The sequence below is a fragment of the Trichomycterus rosablanca genome, chromosome 3, assembly GCF_030014385.1.
Source record: "Trichomycterus rosablanca isolate fTriRos1 chromosome 3, fTriRos1.hap1, whole genome shotgun sequence".
Classification (NCBI taxonomy): domain Eukaryota; kingdom Metazoa; phylum Chordata; class Actinopteri; order Siluriformes; family Trichomycteridae; genus Trichomycterus; species Trichomycterus rosablanca.
In genome coordinates this window covers 49162575-49187530 of record NC_085990.1, presented here as the reverse complement: position 1 = coordinate 49187530, position 24956 = coordinate 49162575, and the positions used below count along the sequence as shown (strand labels likewise).

General features: G+C 38.9%; 1 protein-coding gene across 2 annotated transcripts in view; it reads left to right on the top strand.

The window, feature by feature from the left end:
* pde1ca (phosphodiesterase 1C, calmodulin-dependent a) overlaps positions 1–24956 on the top strand; it is a 176489-nt gene that overhangs the window by 36661 nt on the left and 114872 nt on the right. The window contains exon 1 of one of the 2 annotated variants that reach the window (XM_062991406.1): positions 13519–13658. The exons of the other annotated variant lie outside the window; for it this stretch is intronic. Within the exon in view, the coding sequence (XP_062847476.1) occupies positions 13528–13658 (131 nt within the window). The 5' untranslated portion in view covers positions 13519–13527. Of the gene's footprint in view, positions 1–13518; positions 13659–24956 lie in introns of those variants that run through there. 2 annotated transcript variants of the gene reach the window in all.

Genomic DNA, 24956 nt, shown 5'->3' with positions numbered 1-24956 from the left:
AGATCATTTTTTAAAGGAAATGGAACCCGTGTGCTCCGGACCAAAGATGAAAAGGCTTTTTTCAGCAACAAGTTCAAAAATGGGGTGTCAGTGCACTTGGCAATTGTCATTATACTTCTGTGATGGCAGCACAGAAGTACATTGAGATTTTAGAGCAACAACGTGCTGCTTTGAAGATGATGTCTTTTCCAGGGAAGTCCATGCATTTTTTGGTCTTCTTTTGACTCTCTTGCTGGTATTTTGTTGTTACGTTTTTTGGAACCCTAGCCAGTAAACAGTAGTGGCATTCCTAATTCTTGTATTCTTGGAAGCTCATTGTTGGCTTACATCATAAAATTTGTCAATTTATTTATACATAAATTCTGCCCTCCGTTCCTTTTCAAGAAAATGGCCTGAACTCAAACAAGGAAATGTTGAAATTATGTTAAACTGAAACAAATACTATGAGTGTGTTTTATTTACACAATGAACAATGGAAATGGTCAAGTAATTTCACCAAGCAAATACCAAGAAATGGGTTACAGCAGTTTGTCTTTCGACTTCATTCGCAAAATCCGCGATGGGACTGAAGCTCCCAGTGATTAAGTGACGTGTAGATCTTAAAATAGCTGTCAATCAAAACGGGATTCAGCCTTTCGACTGATCCTCCAATCATCTTGCAGAAGCTCCGCGTCCAGACCCGCCCACAGCTCCATTCACCCCCAGAGACGCTCAGCGTCCGGGGGCGGGACAAAATCGTGGCATTTATCCAATGACCGGCGAGTTTCAAAGCAATGAAAAAAAACTTTCCATGCAGCCCCATTGAAGTGAATAGACGCTCAGCTTCTGCGGGCAAATGCATTGAGCTACGGGAAAGTACGAGAAGTTAACAAAATCGAGTCGGTCGATTTGTGATAAGTAACTGATTCTGAACGAACTCGTCTTTGAGATGAACGTGTTCTAACGCATTTGTAGTCAATGAAATGTTAACACAACTGTACATATTTGACCATTTAATTTTTGACATTTTAGGGGAAGCTGAGCTTCCCTTACAGTCTTAGAGAAATCGCCACTGATATATAAATATTAGGGCTGTCGAAGTTAACGCGATAATAACGCATTAACGCGATTTCAATTTAACGCGTTAACGCAGATTCTAGTTAATGTTGAGACTTGACTGGTAGAACTACAACGCTCGGTTACATTATGTTAACATTATGTTAAAACAAACGTTTTAATGTCGGACTTGCCACCGTTTTTCATTTGCGGTTTGTTAGCATAATGTAACCGAGCGTTGTAGTGATGCACTTATAAAGAAATAAATACACGCTATATTCACAAGTTGTCGGGAGCAGAACACTTTTATTAACTTATTCTGTTAAGGTACCAAATACCGGAAAGCTGAGTCAAGCACGTTAGTCCATGAACTATGGAAGCCCCAAAGGGTCAAAACACACTCACTTCGTGTAGAAACGGCCATCAAACCATTGTCACGATACAACCACAGAAAAGTCTGTTACAATAACTACGCCTTATCCCACCTAAAGCACCGCTGATCTACAATGTTTGCTGATGGAGAAATTCTAAACTACAATCTGACATTTACTGCCTAGTATGTGAGTGAATAAAACTCCCTTACAGTTTTCTCTTGTCCCAGCAGTTTTTAACATCAGTACATTTAGCATAAAATGTGTTCACCATTTTAATTGTAACATTTCACATAAAAATCCTTGTTTTCTATAACATTTACACAGATTTTTTTTAATGCGATTAATCGCGATTAACTATATGAAATTCTGAGATTAATCGCGATTAAAAATTTTAATCGTTTGACAGCCCTAATAAATATATATATGAAATTTGTTGAGGGGGCCCAAAATTTTTCTTTGCTCTGGGGCCCATGAGCTCCTAGTTACGCCACTGTTATGTTACCAGTAACTACCTGTCCTGTCATGAATGTAACCAAAGTGTGTAAAACATGACGATAAAATACATATAAATAGATACATAAATAAATAAAACTAGAAAATCAAACCTGGAGCACGACATGCTGTCACAGAATGAATAAACTCATGTACAGCTATATGAAGAACCTGATCATGCATCATGACATGACTGTGTTATCTCTGCCAGGACAAACATGGTGTCGAAGCACTAATGTTCCTACTTTTATAAAGTAGCCATTTATTATAAGCTGGTGAAAATGCTTATTCATGTCTGACACAAACACTATTTAATAAGTTCACCTTCCCGAATGCTTTCGAATGCACTCGATATAGACTTATTTATCTCCAGTTAACCTAAATGAGCTCGGCCATGCTCTGCTAAATCCGTCAACCCCAAAGTCATCCATCCATGAAAACTCAAACTCCTGAAAGGCACCCAGCAAAGTAAGAGGAATTAATCACTTGTAAGAGATATCATCATCTTTTCTTTTCCAGGCTTTGTTCAGCTCGCGATTGTCTCTTAAAGGCACCCGGAGAGTATTTATTTTCCCCGACCTGAAAACACAGGAGACAAATGGTTGAGGGGTTTGAGGACGAGGGGGAGTTTGTCACTCAATATACCGGTGCATCTTCAGTCATTCGAACCGTCAAGCTCGTACCGTAAAGCCGGCTGCAGGCATTAGGACTGAATTAAAAATTTAATAATACATGAGCTCGCTGTACGTTAATTAGCTTGTCCAGTTTAGGTGTAGTAACATTGTGCATTTTTCTTTCTATAATTAACTGTTATACTGACTGTCTAACTCCACTGTTATGCTAAGAGAGAGTTTGTTTTTTAATCAGTAATTGATGGCAAGCTGTAGCCTAGTGGTTAATGTACTGATTGTGTCGGTACACAGCCATTTTCAGCTCCTTCCACAGATGTATGATTGGATTCAGGTCTGGGCTCTGGCTGGGCCACTCAAGGACATTCACAGACTTTCTCCAAAGCCACGCCTTTGTTCTCTTGGCTGTGTGCTTCGGGTCGTCGTCAAGGTACACTTTCACCCCGGTCTGAGGTCCAGAGTACCTCCAGAGCAGGTTTTCTTCAAGGATCTCAGTGTACTTAGCTGCATTCATCTTTCCTTCTATCAAGACTAGTCGCCCGGTCACACTGCTAAAAAACATTCCTACATCATGATGCTGCCACCGACATGCTTCACTTTAGGGATGGCCAGGTGATGAGCGGTGCCTGGTTTCCTCCAGACGTGACGCTTGGTATTCAAGCCAAAGAGTTCAAATTTGGTTTAATCAGACCAGAGAATCTTGTTTCTCAAGGTTTGAGAGTCTCTAGGTGCCTTTTGGCAAACTCCAAGCGGGCTGTCATATGCCTTTTACTTAGGAGTGGCTTCCGTCTGGCTATTCTATCATAAAGACGTGATCTGTGCAGTGTTACCTGGATGAAAAAGTAATACGCACAAAAAATAAGCACTAATGTTTAAAAAACTGCTTTCACTTTGTCATTGTGGGCTATTTTGTGTAGAATTTTGTAACAAAAATGAACTCAATCTATTATAGAATGAGTCTGTAACATAATAAAACAGGGAGAGGGTGAAAGCGATGTGCAGACTTTTCGGCTTGACTGTATAATCTGCATTACATAGAAACATCTTTCAATTTTACATTAGAGCTTCAGTGCATGACTGTGGAAACACAATTTAAAACCCTAAAGCTAAAAACTGGTGATTGTTTTGACACGAGGAGCAAATAAAAACACTGCAAAAGTAATAAGCTGTTAAATAAAAGTCATCCAACATGAATTCCTCTGAGCTCTTTTTAATACTGACGATATTCCCTCAGCAATGTGATATCCATAAGATTATCATAGTTTTACATATAAATGAAGTCACACAACTAGATCAGTCTTAACAGATTAAAAAAAGAAATCTTTACTATATAATATTTATCTCTTATTAGATAAATATTATATTATATAAATATTATATCTTAGTGGTCAGATGTGCCCAGTTGTGGTGACTCATGATTTCTTTTTACTTTTGTTAACAATTTGTTTTATGTTGCTATTTATATTTATAATATCTAGTCTTATTATAGAATAATCAAAAAGTTCATCAGTCTGAGCTTAGGCAAATCAGTTACTTGTAGACAAAATACTGTATGCCAGCATAGTTTATTAATAATGCACAAAGACTATATTTCTTTGGCCGGCTTGTCCCACGCCTCATGTGTGTGTTTGATTCTTTGTTTGTTTTATTAGGATTTTAACGTCATGTTTTACACTTCGTGACATTCATGAAAGGAACTGTAGTTACTCATTCCACAAGATTCATCAGTTCACAAGGTTATATCGAACACAGTTGTGGACAATTTAGTTGTCCAATTCACCTCACTTGCATTCCTTTGGACTGTGGGAGGAAACCAGGGCGCCCAGGGGAAACCCACAGTGGTCACTCTGCTTTCTGACACTGTACTTTGTCAGCTCTCATGTAAAATTTATAACTTTCAGGCTATTAGTTGTGTCACGTTGCTGCCAGAATACACTAAATGTATGATTGTTTACTTATATAAAGTTAATTAACAACAACAACAACAAAAATCAGTAAGTGTCCTGCAGTCCAGCCTGCTTTGTCGACTTGTGGTCGCCTCTGTCAAATTATTTTGGAAGCGTGCTAATAAAATGTCACATGTCTCCTGTTGTTAAATGAATCGCTCAGAGTTTGGCCCTCAATCTGAATCTCATTTTAATTGATTTCCCTCAGTCACCCGGTGCCACTTCGATAAACCCGAAGAACTGCCCAGACTAAGGGCGTACACACAAATAAACACCATCCACACAGAAGGTTCTTCTGATTGAGGATGGAAACACACTGCTGGTGGGAGTTCACAGGTTTTCCACACTCCAGTGTGGTCAAATCTGATATGAATCATGTGATGTGCATCTCTTAGGTGTTTTCCTCTTGATTTCACTGCTTCATCCACCATCGTACTGACCGTTGCTCTGCTCTCTGTAGTGACCTCAGAGACTGGACAGAGGCTGGAGCCGGAGGGTAGAATGAGATGGGGGGGGGGGGGGGGGGGTGATAAAGAAGAAAGCAGCAGTATGATGGAGGAGAGCAGGCTTCTGTCAAACTTGAAAGAAAGGGGATAAAGAGTTGCTCTCTTTAAGCTTAACCCCCTTATAACCCCACTTCACATCTGCTAATTGAAAATGGCTGGGCTGAGTCACCCAGATCCAAAGTCTTACTGTGTGTGTATATGTGTGTGTGTGTTTGTAGACAGGAAGTGAGTGTTTCTTATTTATGTGTGACTTTACACAGCAACACTTCTATGCTGAGCCTACAAAACATTTCACATACAGTCGACTCAGGTCTTGTCTTTATCGCCAGTAAAAAAAGACCTAAAGTCCAACTAATGATAAGATAAAAGTGCACAACAACAGTAAAGATTTGTAATCTATACATCTAGATGTGTAAATGTAAGGATGACCTAAACTACCTAGATAACCGTAGATAAGATCATAGGAAGACGTATGTACTTCTTTGATGTAAGTTAAAGTAATACAATTCAGATAAAAATCTGCTTGGTTGAAAATAAAAGCAGCAACTTAGATCAACTTGATTGTGATAATGAACTACTGTATATGTCATTCAGTCTTGTATCATTGTAACCTTATTGTGATTAATTAGGGTTGATGACTTCTCTGTGCCTATTCAAATAGGTTTAAAGTAACATAGCCACTGATTCGGCCCGCTACATCATTGTATGTGGCCCGTGAGACAATTGACAATTGTCTTAAAGTACACTGTAAAATCGTACATAAACTTCATCTCCCACAATGCCGATTTTGTGACCCGCAAAGTGACCGTATCCCGCCACTACATTTACATTTTTGGCATTTAGCAGACGCTTTTATTCAAAGCGACTTACAGTACTGTAACAGTATACAATCTGAGCAAGTGAGGGTTAAGGGCCTTGCTCAAGGGCCCAACAATGGTAACCTGGCAGTGGTGGGGCTTGAACTGGCAACCTTCTGGTTACTAGTCCAGTACCTTAACCACTAGGCTACAGCTGCCCACTAGATGGCAGTGTTTCCACATCAGTGTTTTTAACTAAGGCGGTTTTCCAACAAGTGATGTTGAGAAATATTTACAAATAATCCCAACATGTACACGAAGAGAAAATTGAAGCAGAAGGAAGAGAATTTAATGAAAGATGGGAAAGTGAAAACAAGTTTGTGCTTCAAGAAGAGAAACCGGTACGTCTCTTAAATTTGACTTGACTTGATATCCTATCAACCTGGTTAAACAAGGTGGTATGGACTGGGTGAATTAAACATAACCTTATTGACTAGGCTGAAAAATCCACACTGACCTGTACACTTGACCTGTAAGAGAACATATATGGAAGAGAAGATATCAAGGCAACACGAAGGCTGTAAGAAGGTTAAGGCATATTTGTCTTTCTCTTGTTCCTTTAAGCCATTCAGGCAGACAAATAAATATTAGGGGTTTTGTATCAGAGCAGAAAAACAAGATCAGGGTAAACAGTGCTTTCTTATCTCTGCTGTGGAAACATCTCACGACTTGGTGAAGGAATTTAACATTTTGATTCCCACTATACGAATAGGACTGTTCATTTTTTGACAGCAGAATTTAGCAATGCATTCCTCCTTGCTCAGAAATGGGACGAAACAGAGCGTCACTGGTTCATTTGAAGTATTTTGAGTCATTACATTAATATGTGAGTTGCCGTATTTGATGCAGTTATGGAGCACTTATCTTCGTATCTTGCTAGTTTGTCCATCAAAGAGTTTTGATGCTACATGCCAATTGCAAGAGTTTATTTTTTGTTCTGTTTTATTTATGCATTTTCTCTAATTTTTCTCCCGATTTAGCATCTGTCTTCCGCTGCTGGGGGATCCCTGATTGCATTCAAGGAGGGTATATTGCTGCTCATGCCTCCTTCGACATGTGCCCAGTCCTAGTGGACCCTTTCTTCTCACCCCTGCATTTTGCACAGGCGCCTCTATCTGCTAAACAGGGTCCTTGCACAGCGTTTGAAGACCATATCCACATAGTCCGGTTATCCCGCCCTAGCAGACATGGTGGCCAATTAGTGTCTGCTGCAGGCACTGCCAATTATGCCTGCTAGATGGCGCCCAGCCGTCCGGTGGCAACGCCGAGTTTCGAACCGAGGAGTTCAGCATCTCGGCACTGGTGTGCTAGTGGAATATCCCGCTGCGCCACCTGGGTGCACAAGAGTTAATTATTGACCAGGATAAAGTGGTTGAAGAAATTAAACATACAGTGTATCACAAAAGTGAGTACACCCCTCACATTTCTGCAAATATTTCATTATATCTTTTCATGGGACAACACTATAGACATGAAACTTGGATATAACTTAGAGTAGTCAGTGTACAACTTGTATAGCAGTGTAGATTTACTGTCTTCTGAAAATAACTCAACACATAGCCATTAATGTCTAAATGGCTGGCAACATAAGTGAGTACACCCCACAGTGAACATGTCCAAATTGTGCCCAAAGTGTCAATATTTTGTGTGACCACCATTATTATCCAGCACTGCCTTAACCCTCCTGGGCATGGAATTCACCAGAGCTGCACAGGTTGCTACTGGAATCCTCTTCCACTCCTCCATGATGACATCACGGAGCTGGTGGATGTTAGACACCTTGAACTCCTCCACCTTCCACTTGAGGATGCGCCACAGGTGCTCAATTGGGTTTAGTCCATCACCTCTATCTTCAGCTTCCTCAGCAAGGCAGTTGTCATCTTGGAGGTTGTGTTTGGGGTCGTTATCCTGTTGGAAAACTGCCATGAGGCCCAGTTTTCGAAGGGAGGGGATCATGCTCTGTTTCAGAATGTCACAGTACATGTTGGAATTCATGTTTCCCTCAATGAACTGCAGCTCCCCAGTGCCAGCAACACTCATGCAGCCCAAGACCATGATGCTACCACCACCATGCTTGACTGTAGGCAAGATACCGTTGTCTTGGTACTTCTCACCAGGGTGCCGCCACACATGCTGGACACCATCTGAGCCAAACAAGTTTATCTTGGTCTTGTCAGACAACAGGGCATTCCAGTAATCCATGTTCTTGGACTGCTTGTCTTCAGCAAACTGTTTGCGGGCTTTCTTGTGTGTCAGCTTCCTTCTGGGATGACGACCATGCAGACCGAGTTGATGCAGTGTGCGGCGTATGGTCTGAGCACTGACAGGCTGACCTCCCACGTCTTCAACCTCTGCAGCAATGCTGGCAGCACTCATGTGTCTTTTTTAAAGCCAACCTCTGGATATGACGCCGAACACGTGGACTCAACTTCTTTGGTCGACCCTGGCGAAGCCTGTTCCGAGTGGAACCTGTCCTGGAAAACCGCTGTATGACCTTGGCCACCATGCTGTAGCTCAGTTTCAGGGTGTTAGCAATCTTCTTATAGCCCAGGCCATCTTTGTGGAGAGCAACAATTCTATTTCTCACATCCTCAGAGAGTTCTTTGCCATGAGGTGCCATGTTGAATATCCAGTGGCCAGTATGAGAGAATTGTACCCAAAACACCAAATTTAACAGCCCTGCTCCCCATTTACACCTGGGACCTTGACACATGACACCAGGGAGGGACAACGACACATTTGTACATGTACTGTATAAACCTTACGTAGTTTATAGTAGTTGGGGGCGGCACGGTGGCTTGGTGGATAGCACTGTCACCTCACAGCAAAAAGGTTTTGAGTTTGATCCCCAGGTGGGGGAGTCCATGTTCTTCCCATGTCTGTGTGGGTTTCCTCCGGGAGCTCCGGTTTCCTTCCACAGTACAAAAACATGCAAGTGAGGTGAACTGAAGATACTAAATTGTCCATGACTGTGTTTGACATTAAAAACTTGTGAACTGATGAATCTTGTGTAATGAGTAACTACCGTTTCTGTCATGAATGTAACCAAAGTGTAAACAGGACGTTAAAATCCTAATAAATAAATAAATAAACAAATGCTAGTTGGGACATGTAGTAAAATGCATTAAATACTAGAAACTGTAATTTGTTAATTATCTTACTCCTTTATTTAACTGACAAAAGTTCAAAGAAAAAATAATGTTGTCACTGACAAACTTTAATGCATTTTTTTTTTTTTTTTTTAATTATTTTCCATTGATAAAAATGTTCATGATTCCCTCACCTGATACCAATTCACCTGCTTATCATAAAATATAATTTTAATATTCTTTTTTTATATTTGCTTTTTTTTAAACTAGAGTAGGGAAATGTTTACTGTGGAAGCAGCGTCGCCGTCAAGGGTGGGAGGCAGTTGTGGTAACGGCTCTGGATAAGAGCGTCTGCTAAATGCAGAAAATGAAAATGAATATTCTCTGTATTTTTCACTCTTACTTTGAATGTGTTACTGGCATCAAATTTAAAATTGACTTATAATTACAAAATACAACCCAGCTGGTCAGCCAAAATATAAAACGTCAGTTAAATAAAGATTCAAGAAAAATGTAAAAATTCTTGTGATGTAAATTGGTGTATACAAATGAAACACATTTGAAAATACAAAAACAAGAAGTCTCAGTAAAAAAGAGAAAGAATTTTATTGATACACTCAGCAAACAAAAACATCAAGCTCTCCTGACAAATGTCAATCTGCACTATTATTCAACCCCCAGCCTCAGTACTTGTGGAACATCCTTTTACCTTAATAACCTCTGATAAGTGATTTCAGTAAGTGCTAACAAGCTTCAGAAACTTCTTTTGTACACCCGTTCCTCTCATACAAAAGCTTCCAGCACATTGAGGTTTGATGTTTGTCTATAAATCCCATCAAAGATTTTCTGAAGGATTTAAATCGAGAAAAGGTCACTCCAGGTGTCACGATTCAATACTCTGTGCTCCTGAACTTTGTTTATGTGCCACGCCCCCCACTTCAGGAGCACGTTATTTTGTTTTCAGGCTGAAGCCAACGCCACTCAGTATGATTGGTCCCCTGCTAATTACCCTCAGCTGCACCTCGTCTGAGCTCAGGGCATGTAAGAAGGGAGCTGGGGATCAGTCAGGTGGAGACTATTTTGGATTTGCTTAATTTAACTCTGTCGGTTTGGTTTGCTATGCGATACTTTGCTTTTGATTCTGTCTGTCTGTCTGTTTGTGAGACTTGTTTAGTCCTGTTTAGCGCTGTTTAGCCTTTGTTTGTTAGCCTTTACCTTGTTTGTTTAGTTTTCCCTGTTTGTCCTGTTTGCTCCTGTTAGCTCATGTTCTGTAGTTCTTGTTTGACATAGGATTCATGTTAGCTTAGCATAGGTCGTGTTTTGTGTCTGTTTGTTTTGTCTTGTCTTTAGTTATTAATAAAAGTTTTGTTTGACATCTCTGCATGTGTGTCCACCCCCTCTTGTCTTGTAATAGCCCATATATCGTTACACCAGGATATTCCAGAACTGATTCCTTAACTAAGCTTTGGTTGGTTGACTAGATTTTGCTTTGTTGTCCTGATGAGTTTGCTAAGGCCACTGGATATTATTTTGTCCAGACAGGTTTGCGGCTGCACCATAAGTTTGGAACAGTGGTCTTGTATTTAGTCCATTATACACAACATTGATAAATATGTGGCATATAAATGTGTTTGAGTGTTTTAACCACACCCAGTGGCAACAATTTTAAATATGAATTATACAAGGTATTCTATGCTTTTAACTTTGTTGCAACAGTTTTGGAGTACACTTTTTTGCTTTAGAATGAAACCAGGTTGATAACTGCTTGGGCAGTTGTAGCCCAGTGGTTAAGGTAATGGACTAGTAAAGTAAAGGTCACTGGTTCAACCCCCAGCAGTTCCAGGTTTTTACTGTTGGGCCCTCGAGCAAGGCCCTTAACCCTCAATTGCTGAGACTGTATACTGTCACAGTACTGTAAGTCGCTTTGGATAAAAGCATCTGTGAAATTTCGTAATCTTCTTCTTATAAAGACTTGGTTCAATAGGTTTGATTTTAAGGAACTTCAGTGGCCTGCACAGAGCCCAGACCTTAACCCAACTCAACATCTTTGGGATGAATTGGATGAGGTAGGAGTGTCTAATAGAGTGGACAGTGAGTGGACACGGTATTTAAAAACTCCAGCAGCGCCGCTGTGTCTGATCCACTTATACCAGCACAACACACACTAACACACCACCACCATGTCAGTGTCACTGCAGTGCTGAAAATGATCCACCATCCAAATAATACCTGTTCTGCGGTGGTCCTGTGGGGGTCCTGACCATTGAAGAACAGGGTAAAAGCAGGCTAAAAAAGTATGCTGAGAAACAGATGGACTACAGTCAGTAATTGTAGAACTACAAAGTACTTCTATAAAAGGTGGAGCTGATAAAATGGACAGTGAGTGTAGAAACAAGGAGGTGGTTTTAATGTTATGGCTGATCAGTGTATATACTTTGGTTGCAATACCCCTTCAGACCATTAGAAACACAATTTTAGTAAAACTTTAACACTTCTGACTTACTGTTCACTTCCTTATAAATGTTTTTCTTGCTCTTTGCAAAGTTTTGCTATGTGTGTGTGTGTGTGAATGCACCAGTTCCATTGTCATTGTAAGACATTGTGTGATTCACTGCTTGTCCATGGAGCTTGTTGACCATTAGGCTCCTTTTTCATATTGACCTTTTACTTCAAGAAACTTACACTTCACGGCTCAGTGGCCTTTTGTATTATAAGATTTATGCCAGACGAGTTCAAAATTAAGTTCTCCCTATTTATATAGACACAAAGAAATCATTGACTGTATCAATCATAATTACTTACAAGTAATTAGGGGAGCCAAGTCACAAAGTTAAATGGCATTATAGATTTTTCTACACCAAATTAATAATCTAATATGCTGTATGTGTACTTTTGGCCCAGCAAAATCTGTCATAGTTGGACAAAGAACGTGTCCAATCATTCGGTCAAGGGAAAGAACAGTGACAGAGACTGAAACTGTTCTTATTTGTTCTTATGGGTGTTGCCTTAGTCTTGGTATAACACCAAGTCAGTGAAACTTCAGGGATTCAGTTTGTGCAATAAGAAGAATAAGTGATTGTGAATCAATTTCACCTGCTTTGGTGCAAATGAAAGTATATATATGTACACCGATCAGCCATAACATTAAAACCACTGCCTTGTTTCTACACTCACTGTCCATTATATCAGCTCCACTTACCATATAGAAGCACTTTGTAGTTCTACAATTACTGACTGTAGTCCATCTATTTCTCTGAATGCTTTGTTAGTCCCCTTTCACCCTGTTCTTCAATGGTCAGGACCCCCACAGGACCGCTATAGAGCAGGTATTAATTGGGTGGTGGATCATTCGCAGCACTGCAGTTACACTGACATGGTGGTGGTGTGTTAGTGTGTTTTGTGCTGGTATGAGTGGATAAGACACAGCAGCGCTGCTGGAGTTTTTAAACACCTCACTGTCACTGCTGGACTGAGAATAGTCCACCAACCAAAAATATCCAGCCAACAGCGCCCCGTGGGCAGCGTCCTGTGACCACTGATGAAGGTCTAGAAGATGACCAACTCAAGCAGCAGCAATAGATGAGCGATCGTCTCTGACTTTACATCTACAAGGTGGACCAACTAGGTAGGAGTGTCTAATGGAGTGGACAGTGAGTTGACACGGTATTTAAAAACTCCAGCAGTGCTGCTGTTTCTGATCCACTCATACCAGCACAACACACACTAACACACCACCACCATGTTAGTGTAACTGCAGTGCTGAGAATGATCCACCACCTGAGTAATACCTGCTCTGTGGGGGTCCTGACCATTGAAGAACTGCTTGAAAGGGGGCTAACAAAGCATGTAGAAAAACAGATGGACTACAGTCAGTAATTGTAGAACTACAAAGTGCTTCTATATGGTAAGTGGAGCTGATAAAATGGACAGTGAGTGTACAAACAAGGAGGTGGTTTTAATGTTATGGCTGAATTCTTACACACACTTTTCTGTTAATCATACCACAACAGAGTGTGAGAGAGCTGCACTTTCTTTCTCTCCTTCGTTCTAAAGCGTACACCTTCTCTCATTGGCTGACCTTACACTCCTGCTCTCAGACACGCGTATTCACGTGGAGCCGGCTTTCTCTCTTTATCTCTCTCTCTCTCTCTCTCTCTCTTGCATGCTCTCTTATTCCTGTCAGTCCAAACAAAAAAGCAGCAGTAGGTCATCTGCAGGCTCAGTGTGTATTGATTATGTCCCTTCTCTAGGCAGCAGGCCACTGTGGCATCAGGCAGGCTGTGGCAGGGGTGATTCTTTGATGCGTAAAATTTGGAAGAGGAAGCGTGGCCCCTCGCAGCTCTTTCCCCTCTCTCACCACGCTCCTGACCACAGCGCTGGCGACACAGGCTTTCTCTCAGCGGGAAGGTTTAACCCAGCCAGGGAGAGAAAGTAAAAGCACGAGAGAGAGCGAGAGAGAAAGAGAGAGAGAGAGCGAGAGGATGAGGGATAGGATCCAGCTGTCATTCTGACAGACTCCGGGCTCTAGCCCGTCTACTTCACTTCAGAACAAACACTCGTGCTGCTGGCACTGCCCTGGCCACCGGATAACCCACGTTCATGTCGTTTTGTCTGGTTGACTTTTTTAACATGGAATCACCCACCAAGGAGATTGAGGATTTTGAGAACAACTCTTTGAAGTATCTACAGCCGGAGCAGATCGAGAAGATCTGGCTTAGACTGCGAGGACTGTGAGTAGACTTTTATTACACTTTTCTCTCTTTGCATGTGTGTGTGTCTGAGTGTTAATGCTGTGTTTTACGTTCATACATTTTATCTTTCTTTCTCCTCTTCTTTTTTTTACACTTATAACAGAATTCATAATACACTTATAACTAAATGCATAATACACTTATAACTAGAAGCATAATGAAATTATAACAGAATGGATAATACACTTATAACAGAATGCATAATACACTGATAACTGAATGTATAGTACACTTATAACAATGTGCATAATACAATTATAACAGAATGTATAATACACTTATTACAGAATGTATAATACACTTAGAACAGGATGCATAATGAAATTATAACAGAATGTATAATACACTTAGAACTAGATACATCATACATTTATAACTAGATGCATAATACACTTATAACTAGATGCATAATACACTTATAACAGAACACACAGTACACTTATTAAAGGAACCATAATACACTTATAACAGGGTGCATAAAATAGTTATAACAGAATTCATAATACACTTATAACAGAATGTATAATACACTCATAACAAGATGCATAGTGCAATTATAACAGAATGCATAATACACTGATAACTGAATGTATAATACACTTATAACAATGCATAATACACTGATAACTGAATGTATAATACACTTATAACAATATGCATCATACATCTTATTTTTCTTTCTCCTTTTTTGTTACTTTTAAACTTATAATTTAAGAAAAATTACAAATGTTGCTATCTATCTATCTATCTATCTGTCTGTCTGTCTGTCTGTCTGTCTGTCTGTCTGCCTGCCTGTCTGTCTGTCTGTCTGTCTGTCTGTCTGTCTGTCTGCCTGCCTGCCTGCCTGCCTGCCTGCCTGCCTGCCTATCTATCTATCTATCTATCTATCTATCTATCTATCTATCTATCTATCTATCTATCTATCTATCTATCTATCTATCTATCTATCTATCTATCTATCTATCTATCTATCTATCTATCTATCTATCTATCTATCTATCTATCTAAGTATGAGGGTTGTTTGTGTGTAAACAAAGTCTGATATCTGGTGAGAGAAATACTGAGAGTAGAGATTGAGGTTAGTTGTCTATATGGTTCTACTGACATGTATATGCTGTGTATATGGACAGTAATAACAGTGCATGAATGTAAAAAAAAGTATACAATTAAAAAAATATATATTGTCATTTGAAATCACTGTAGGATTAGTAAAATAAAATATTCTTAACTGTTCTGTCATGTGATTTAGAAGTTAAGGTCAGAATACAGTTAAGGTAACATAATAACAAAGAGCTATAGGAAGAGACATGGTAGACTTATTACATAACATACATAACATGCAACTTACCCATGTACAGTTTACAGTTGGTTTTGTTGGGAGACGATATGACCAGCACGTTTCTTTACCTTAGAAAACCACTTCTTCAAAATTTTTCGACATCTGCCCAAACAGCATTACCTAATAATGTAAACAGTAAACATGAGTAAAATAACATAATAATGGTCGTTCAGATTAAGTTAGTCTGGCACTGTCTGATAACACCACACTGTCAGGTAGAACTAATAATGAAAAAAATGATCCCAGATGTAAATGATTGAAAATATAAATGCTGTCTGTGCTCAGTAATGAGCCGTCGAGTGAGATCATTTCTGAATGAATCAGCAGTGAAACTGTTAGTAAGACACGAGGCTGAAAGAAAACACAGTTATTGGAGCAAAGTGTCCTGAAGGTGAATACCACCAGATCTGTTGTTTGTGAAAATGTGTGTACCAGGTTGTTTATGTGTTAGAGGAGGCGACCTGATAGACTGCCAAGCATTATCATTACCAGTAAAGATAAGCCTGTGTTTATATGGAGTAAAAGGGGCTATGCTGTCTCCATTATCACTCCTCTGATGTGTCAATAACTGACTTCAAGTGAATCAGCTGCCTAATGTGAGGACGTATGTGAGGGATCTGTATTTGTATTTTATATCAGTATTTGCTGACACTGTGAATGTATAACAGAATGCATAATACACTTATAATGCATAATACACTTAAAACTGAATGCATAATACACTTATAATGTATAATACACTTACAATGCATAATATACTTAAAACAGGATGCATAAAACGCTTAAAATGCATAATAAACTTATAATTAGATGCATAATACACTTATAACAAGATGCATAATACACTTATAACAAGATGCATAATACACTTATAATGCATAATACACCTATAACAGAATGCATAATACACTTATAAGAGGATGCATAATACACTTATAACTAGATGCATGATACACTTATAATAAGATGCATAATACACTTATAAGAAAATGCATAATACACTTATAACAGAATGCATAATACACTTATAACTAGATGCATAATACACTTATAACAGAATGCATAATACACTTAACAGAATGCATAATGCACTCATAAGAGGATGCTTAATACACTTTTAACTAGATGCATAATACACTTATAACAGAATGTATAATACACTTATAACTAGATGCATAATTATAACAGGATGCATAATACACTTATAACAGGATGCATAATAGACATAACATAATGCATAATACACTCATGAGAGGATGCATAATACACTTTTAACTAGATGCATAATACACATAACAGGATGCGTAAAACACTTATAATGCATAATACACTTATAACAGAATGCATAATACACTTATAACTGGATGCATAAAACACTAATAGCAGAATGCATAATACACGTATAACTAGATGCATAATACACTTACAACAGAATGCATAATACACTTAAAACTAGATGCATAATTCACTTATAACGGGATGCATAAAACACTTATAATGCATAATTCACTTATAACAGAATGCATAATACACTTATAACTAGATGCATAATACACTTATAATGGGATGCATAATACACTTATAATGCATAATTCACTTATAACAGAATGCATAATACACTTAAAACTAGATGCATAATACACTTATAACAGAATGCATGAAACACTTATAATGCATAATACATTTAAAACAGAAGGCATAATACACTTATAATGCATAATACATTTAAAACAGAATGCATAATACACTTATAATGCATAATACACTTATAACAGGATGCATAATACACTTATAACAGGATGCATAATACATTTTTAACAGAATGCATAACAAACTTATAACAGAATGCATAATACACTTATAACAGAATGCATAAAACAGTTATAGCAAAATGCATAATACACTTATAACAGAATGCATAATACACTTAGAACAGAATGCATAAAACAGTTATAGCAAAATGCATAATACACTTATAACTAGATGCATAATACACTTATAATGGGATGCATAATACACTTATAATGCATAATTCACTTATAACAGAATGCATAATACACTTAAAACTAGATGCATAATACACTTATAACAGAATGCATGAAACACTTATAATGCATAATACATTTAAAACAGAATGCATAATACACTTATAATGCATAATACACTTATAACAGGATGCATAATACATTTTTAACAGAATGCATAACAAACTTATAACAGAACGCATAATACACTTATAACAGAATGCATAAAACAGTTATAGCAAAATGCATAATACACTTATAATAGAATGCATAATACACTTAGAACAGAATGCATAAAACAGTTATAGCAAAATGCATAATACACTTATAACAGAATGCATAACAAACTTATAACAGAACGCATAATACACTTAGAACTGGATGCATAAAACACTTATAGCAGAATGCATAATACACTTATAGCAGATTGCATAATACACTTATAACTAGGGATGCATCGATACCATTTTTTCCCAACCGAGTACAAGTACAAGTACATGTATTTTTGTACTTGCCGATACCGATACCGATACCTATTTAGAATACTGTTTTTTTAAACAAAGTGACGAGAAGTTTAATGATACCACGTCCAAAAATGCACGTCAACAAGTAGCGAGTGATCAAAGTGTTCGTGCGCTGACGTGATGAAATCAAGGAGGAAAAATAAAAGAATCTGAGTGAATTTGGCAACACGAACAGCATGGATTGTTCTGTAGTGAGTTGGAGGTTAATAAATATTTTTGTAATGTTGGTGTTTTGTTGTTATGTTTTGTAGAGAACGATCAGGTCAGAAATACTGTAAAATGTGTGTGTGCCGGTGTATTCTGATATAAACTATATGAATTAAGCCCCTGTCCCACCTGTTTACACTTCCCTGCTGCGTTTCCCCTCACACCGTATCCTGCATTCTCATTGGCTGTTCGACATGTCACTCATTCCCAGTCGCACATCTCACATCAGATATCTGACGCTCGGCGAGCCGGTCGGATTGAGTTGTTGGATAGTTCACACTTAGCGATCGAGAGCCGAGTTGCTCCCGAGCTCAGCGCTAGATTTGCCGGCTCGGGAGCAACTCGGCGTTCGCTCGGCGATTAAAACTCGGCTCTCAAGAACGCAGGATACGGTGTGAGGGGAAACGCAGGGGAGGAGTGTAAACAGGTGGGACAGGGGCTTAATTAATATAGTTTATATCAGAATACACTGGCACACACACACGTTTTACAGTATTTCTGATTTTATCCTCTACAAAACATAACACCAACACTGCATTGCAAAAATATTTATTAACCTCCAACTCACTATAGAACAATCCATGCTATTCGTGTTGTCAAATCCACTCAGATTTATTTTTCTTTCAAATCAGAAAATCATGTAGTGTGAACTAGGCATAAAGCAGCAAAGTGCAACGATATTGGATGTTTAGTATCGGAGCCTCGTTTGCGAGTACGAGTACAAGTTATAACAGAATGCATAATACACTTATAACAGAATGCATAATACACTTATAACAGGATGCGTAATACACTTATAACAAAATGCATGATACTCTTATAATTTAATGCTGATACACATAACAGAATGCATAATACACATATAACTAGATGCATAATACACTTATAACAGAATGCATAATACACGTATAACTAGATGCATAATACACTAGTAAAGTTTAAACAACAGTTAAGGTAATGGAATAACAAAGAGCTACAGGAGAAGATGTCACCTTGGCTTTTTTAAATACCTAATAGCCATTCAACACCTTAATGCCTTCCTAAATAAATAGATCAAATCTATCAGTATTTATAATATCATAATCATTTTATATGTCCTGAAAACTGCAATATTTTATGGCCAGTTAAATTTTAACTATTATAATCTTTATTCTGTTTTTTTCCCCTATTCTTTAGCTGATATACTGTATGTGTATGTGTGTGTATGTACAGTATATGTTTTGGTAGTGATAAGGGCAGTGAGTGTGTGTGTGTGTGTGTGTGTGTGTGTGTATGCGCGCTGTGTCGTGACAGACTCTAGACTGATCCAGCTGCAATCCCAGTTTTAATTTTTTTATATTCCAGGCTGGGTGTCCAGATGCTAATCATCTGCTTGTCAACAATCATAGGTTTAAAATGTATTTGCAGAATTTACCATCTAAGCTCCTGGTTTACTAAAGGTTTGCGTGTGTAAAATAAATGTGCAAGGTTTATATCACTGCCAAAGAAATTGTGCAAGCTGATAAAGTAACAAACTCTATGAAAAATCAAATAAGGGAATATTTCAGGTCTGTCCAGGTCACATTAGCCTTGATATGCAACAGAGGTCATTTATATTTAAGGGAAACACATGCAGGCTGTTTAAATGTAAACAGATCATTTTTGTATCTGTTGTGGGAGCAAGCGTGAAGGTCATTTCAGGAATGCTGGTTGTGTTTGTAATTTAAAATGACTGAAGGATAGAAATCAATCTGATAAGTGTTTAGCTGCATATTTTGGTTATAGATCCTATGTGGTAAATCTGGGCAGTTGCAGCCTAGTGGTTAAGGTACGTTGAGTAGGTCTAGTAAGTAGAAGGTCGCTGGTCGCCCTTAAGTCTCCATTGGTTAGACTGTAAGTCACTTTGGATAACAGTGTCTGCTAAATGCTGAAAATGTAGATAGTAAATACGATGTCACTATATGACTTAATGACACCATTGTACAGGTTTATCAATTTTAAGGACTAAATCCAATTTATAATTTTAACAGCTGATTTTATTGGCTAATTTGTGGGCTGAATAAACACATAAGCTCAGGTGATGCAGCGGTCTATTGCTCTCACTATTGCTGAGATCTCTGTTGAAAGGTTGGGTGTCTTCACAGACATGACTGGGTTTGGGGGGTGAGGGGATGTAGTGGATGACTTAAGGCCTGCAATGGATTGGCTTTCTGTCCAGAGTGTTCCTGCATTGCACCCCGGGTAGTAGTAGCTTAGTGATCAGCAATTAGCAATCAGAAGGTTGCCAGTTCAAGCTCCACTGTTGCCAAGTTTCACTGTTGGGCCCCTGACTGTTGCTCAAACTGTATTCAGTCACTTTGGATAAAGATAAGATAAGTTATGCTTTATTTCTTATATATACATATACAGATGTACAGTATGGTGAAATTCTTTCTTTGCATATCCCAGCTTTTTTGGAAGCTCGGGTCAGAGCGCAGGGTCAGCCATCGTACGGCGCCCCTGGAGCTGACAGAGTTAAGGGCCTTGCTCAAGGACCCATCAGTGGCTGCATAGCAGAGCCTGGATTTGAACCTCCAATCTTCCTGTTGATAGCCCAAAGCTTTACCTACTAGGCTACCATTGTCCCCTTAAAATAAAAAAAAGCATAAAGGATTAAAGCGTCTGTTAAATGTCACAGATGTAAATGTAATGAAACCTGTTAAAAACTGAACCCACCATGACCATGATAAAGTGGTTGATGCAAATTGCGATGCCACACAGATCAGGAGTGAAATGTCTGATTGGCAATCATGTCTTTGTAGTAAAAAATTTAGCTGAATCCAATTTGCTGAGTCTGATTGCAATTGTGCACCCCTGTTCTGTTGGTGGTGGATTATATGTGAGAAAACTGTGAGGGATGAACAAATGTACACACTGAGATGTGTTAACGTTTTAATATGAATGAAGTAATTGAGATACACTACATATGGACGTTATACATACATGCAAATACACCGATCAGCCATAACATTAAAACCAGCTACTTGTTTCTACACTTACTGTCCATTTTATCAGTTCCACTTACCATATAGAAGCACTTTGTAGTTCTACAATTACTGACTGTAGTCTATCTATTTCTCTAAATACCTTTTTAGCCTGCTTTCACCCTGTTCTTCAATGGTCAGGACCCCCGCAGGACCACCACAGAGCAGGTATTATTTGGGTGGCGGATCATTCTCAGCACTGCAGTGACACTGACATGGTGGTGGTGTGTAAGTGTGTGTTGTGCTGGTATGAGTTGATCAGACACAGCAGCGCTGATGGAGTTTTTAAATACCGTGTCCACTCACTGTCCACTCTATTAGACACTCCTACCTAGTTGGTCCACCTTGTAGATGTAAAGTCAGAGACGATCGCTCATCTATTGCTGCTGTTTGAGTTGGTCATCTTCCATACCTTTATCAGAGGTCACAGGATGCTGCCCACGGGGCGCTGTTGGCTGGATGTTTTTGGTTGGTGGACTATTCTCAGTCCAGCAGTGACAATAAGGTGTTTAAAAACTCCAGCAGCGCTGCTGTGTCTTATCCACTCATACCAGCACAACACACACTAACACACCACCACCATGTCAGTGTCACTGCAGTGCTGAGAATGATTCACCACCCAAATTATAACTGCTCTGTGGTGGTCCTGTGGGGGTCCTGACCATTGAAGAACAGGGTGAAAGCAGGTTAAAAAGTATTTGGAGAAACAGATGGACTACAGTCAGTAACTGTAGAACTACAAAGTGCTTCTATGTGGTAGGTGTTGGTGGAGAAACAAGGAGGTGGTTTTAATGTTATGGCTGATCGGTGTATGTAGTGAACAGATGAAGGGGTCACGTAGACCTAAACTCCACATGATACTATAGAGAAGAGTTAAGGTAGTTGTGCAGAGACAGAACGGGAAAACATGATAATTAAAATCTGGTTTAGCGCAGAAGATCTCTCTGTAATAGATGAGTGTTTAGGATGTGTCTCACTAAGAATAACAAAGAGCAGACTATCACTAACTCAAGGTTAAATGGAGCCTGCTATGTTGTTGGTTAAAATGTAAGAGAATTCAGGCCTAACTGATCACAGAGTAAAATATGATTGTTTATAAAGGACATAAATTAAGAATCACAAATTAAAAACGTGAAATATAAAATTTATTCTAACAGTGGACTAAAGTATTGTGTACTTCAATTTTGAAATTCATGTGTTTCAGCCACAACAATTGTTAACAGATGTAATGAATAAATTATTTAAAGGAACTTCAATTTAGGGAAGCATGACTGTACCCCTGTGCACAAAGCAAGCTCTATAAAGAAAAGCTCAATTTAAAGAAACTCCAGTGACCTGCACAGAGCCCTGACGTCAGCCCCTGTCAACAGAACTGGAACATAAACTAAGGCTTATTTGACCAACATCACTGCCCAGTCCCACAAATGTTGTCATATTTTGACTGAATTGGCACAATTTCCCACAGACATACTTCAAAGTCTTGTGAGAAGCCTTCTTTGAGGAGTTGCTGTTGTTACAGCTAAAAGGTCACATAGAGGTCACTATGGGTGTGTTCGAAAACCTAGTGAGCTCTCTACATAGTCGCATTTTACGTCATCCTATGCGCACTCCCGAGAAGAGGGCTGTTCGAAATCCTAGATGCCTTAATATCCTCACTAGTAAGGTATCTTAAAATTTCAGTGGTATTTTGTCTCAAGAACGAGTGAGCATCCGATGCTGCCTTAGCGGACGAGTAATTTTCAAACATAAATAAATGATTATTGATTTTTAATTTGTATAAACTTGCACAAGTGTTTTTATTTGCAAATTCAGGCTTGTCAGCAAATTTAACCGTTTTTGGTACACGGATGGAGATGTTACTTGACATGCTAGCGCATTGTGCCACCCCATCCCATTGGTTTGAATGGCATAAGGCTAACTGTGTTAGCTTAGTTAGCTAAAACTGATGTTATCGCTGTCTGAGTAGCGCGTTCGATTAACCTGCCTTATAAGTCAATGACTTATTAGAATCCTCTCTACTTGTAGGCAGTAAGAGAGCAAGGCAGCTCACTAGGTTTTTGAACACACCCTATATATAAAACCACTGTTTTTGAAACAGGATTTCCAGCAAGCTCATGGTCAGGTGTCCAAATACTTTGGCCATATAGTGTATATTGCTTATAATGCAACATAAAACTCCATGTTTGTTTCTACTGCTTAGATCCTGATGTCTTTTCTTAATCTAGGAGCCTCATTTGTTTTTAATGCTTCAAAACTAGGCTGTGTGAGTGGCTTTAGCAATAGTTAGCACATGCAATAGCATAATTTCAATTTGCATTTGCATGCATACAATATACGAGGGTTTTTCAAAAAGTTTCCACACTTTTCTTTAAAGATTTTTTCTTTATTATTTATTTTATTTATTTTTATCACTTTTCTACATCATTACCTTCTGATGCATTTTTCCAGCGTCGTACCAACTTTTTAATGCCATCAGCAAAAAATGTTTATGGTTGAACGCGTAGCCACTGATGCAGCGCTGCTTTCAAATCATCATCCAAGGTAATCCAAGGTAGAATAATACAGTGGATAAAGAGCCACTCACAAAAAAGTGGCCAATTGCAAATAAAAAGGTGGACAAAATAATAAAACACTTAATAAGAAATGAAAGACACAATAACATCCTCAGCCTGCAATGAAGACAGTGGATAGAACAGGGATAGCGCAGAACTGAGAACTGTGTCACTGTATGTCAGGCTGGACAGGAAACTGTCAGTCAAGTCAAATTTATTTATATAGCGCTTTTTACAATGGACATTGTCTCAAAGCAACTTTACAGAATTTAGGACCGACAGATCAAAAACCCCTATTGAGCAAGCCAAGGGCGACAGTGGCAAGGAAAAACTCCCTTAAAATTACAGGAACAAACCTTGAGAGGAACCAGACTCAGCAGGGACTTCCATCCTCTTTGGTCATACAAACACAAAATTAAATTGAACTGAAAGTTTTAACTAACAAAAAAAAAAATAATTGGAGTTCTTCATTGTTCAGTCCAGTCTGTGATAAAGTCTGTTGTAAGTTCTGAAAATTTTTGGTACAAACACTCCAGGTGTCCATCCCATCTAGTAGGAGCAGCATTGTTGGCACTGCAGTCTCAACTTGTCAGAACCTGTAGGTTCAGGAAATGAGCGACCAACCCTATGAAACTGACGCAATATGTTCATAATGTGGATTTATGAGTGGGGTCAACCACAAAAAATAGATGTCACACCACCTCTATGGCAATCCTCTCTCCCAGGGCAATTCTATTGTGAGGCCCAAAATGCCATAACACCAGGGTGAGTTTCCCAAAAAGATAAAGAATGCTGGCATCACACGCCAGCAGAAGATCGGACCGGACCAAGCAGCCCAGTATCACGACTTCAGAGAAAAGCAAGTGTGCCAACAAAGATGTGATATACTACATCTGTATAGAAAAACTTCCACCTAAAGTCAGTAAAGTCTTACAGAAGTCAATCAGGAGAAACATTAATCACGTCAATCATCTGTGCCTCCGTGCCCCCTCTGCTGGCCAAAATAGCAACGCCAAAGGACACGACTCCTAACCTGACTCACCGCTGAATTAATTCAGCATTATTATTTAATCACTGTTAATAATAAATTTGTCACAACATGCCTACAAGCTATTCGACTCCACATTCAAACCACACCCATAATTCAGGGTGTATGTGCTCAGCTTTTGTTTTAGATCCTCATGGACCATTAGCGCTGTACTAAAGCAGGCCGGTGTTAAACTATAACCGATCAGACGTGCCTCACCAAGTGCTTTTCTCTGCAGTCATTTGTTAAGGCCAGTCACGTGGACGTCTGAGGGAAGGCAGTGTCATGGTCATGACAGTTTATTTCCCCTCCTATAGGTTTTATTGGGCTTGTTACAGACTTTATGGTGCCTTTGGTACTTCTGAGAGAAATGGGTGTGCTGGGGTCATGGGTAAAAGCAGGCGGCATAAATGGTTATTCTCAATGATTGTTCTAATGACGGAGGGAAAAAAATGGATATGCTTAAAGATCAGTCTAGAGGCTGTAGTGTGTGTGTGTGTGTGTGTGTGTGTTTGTACATACAGAGATTACAAGAGATTAAAGTCCTTACTCAGACCTGATTTAGGTCACAATTTGAGTTTAAAAGATGGATAAAAAAATTC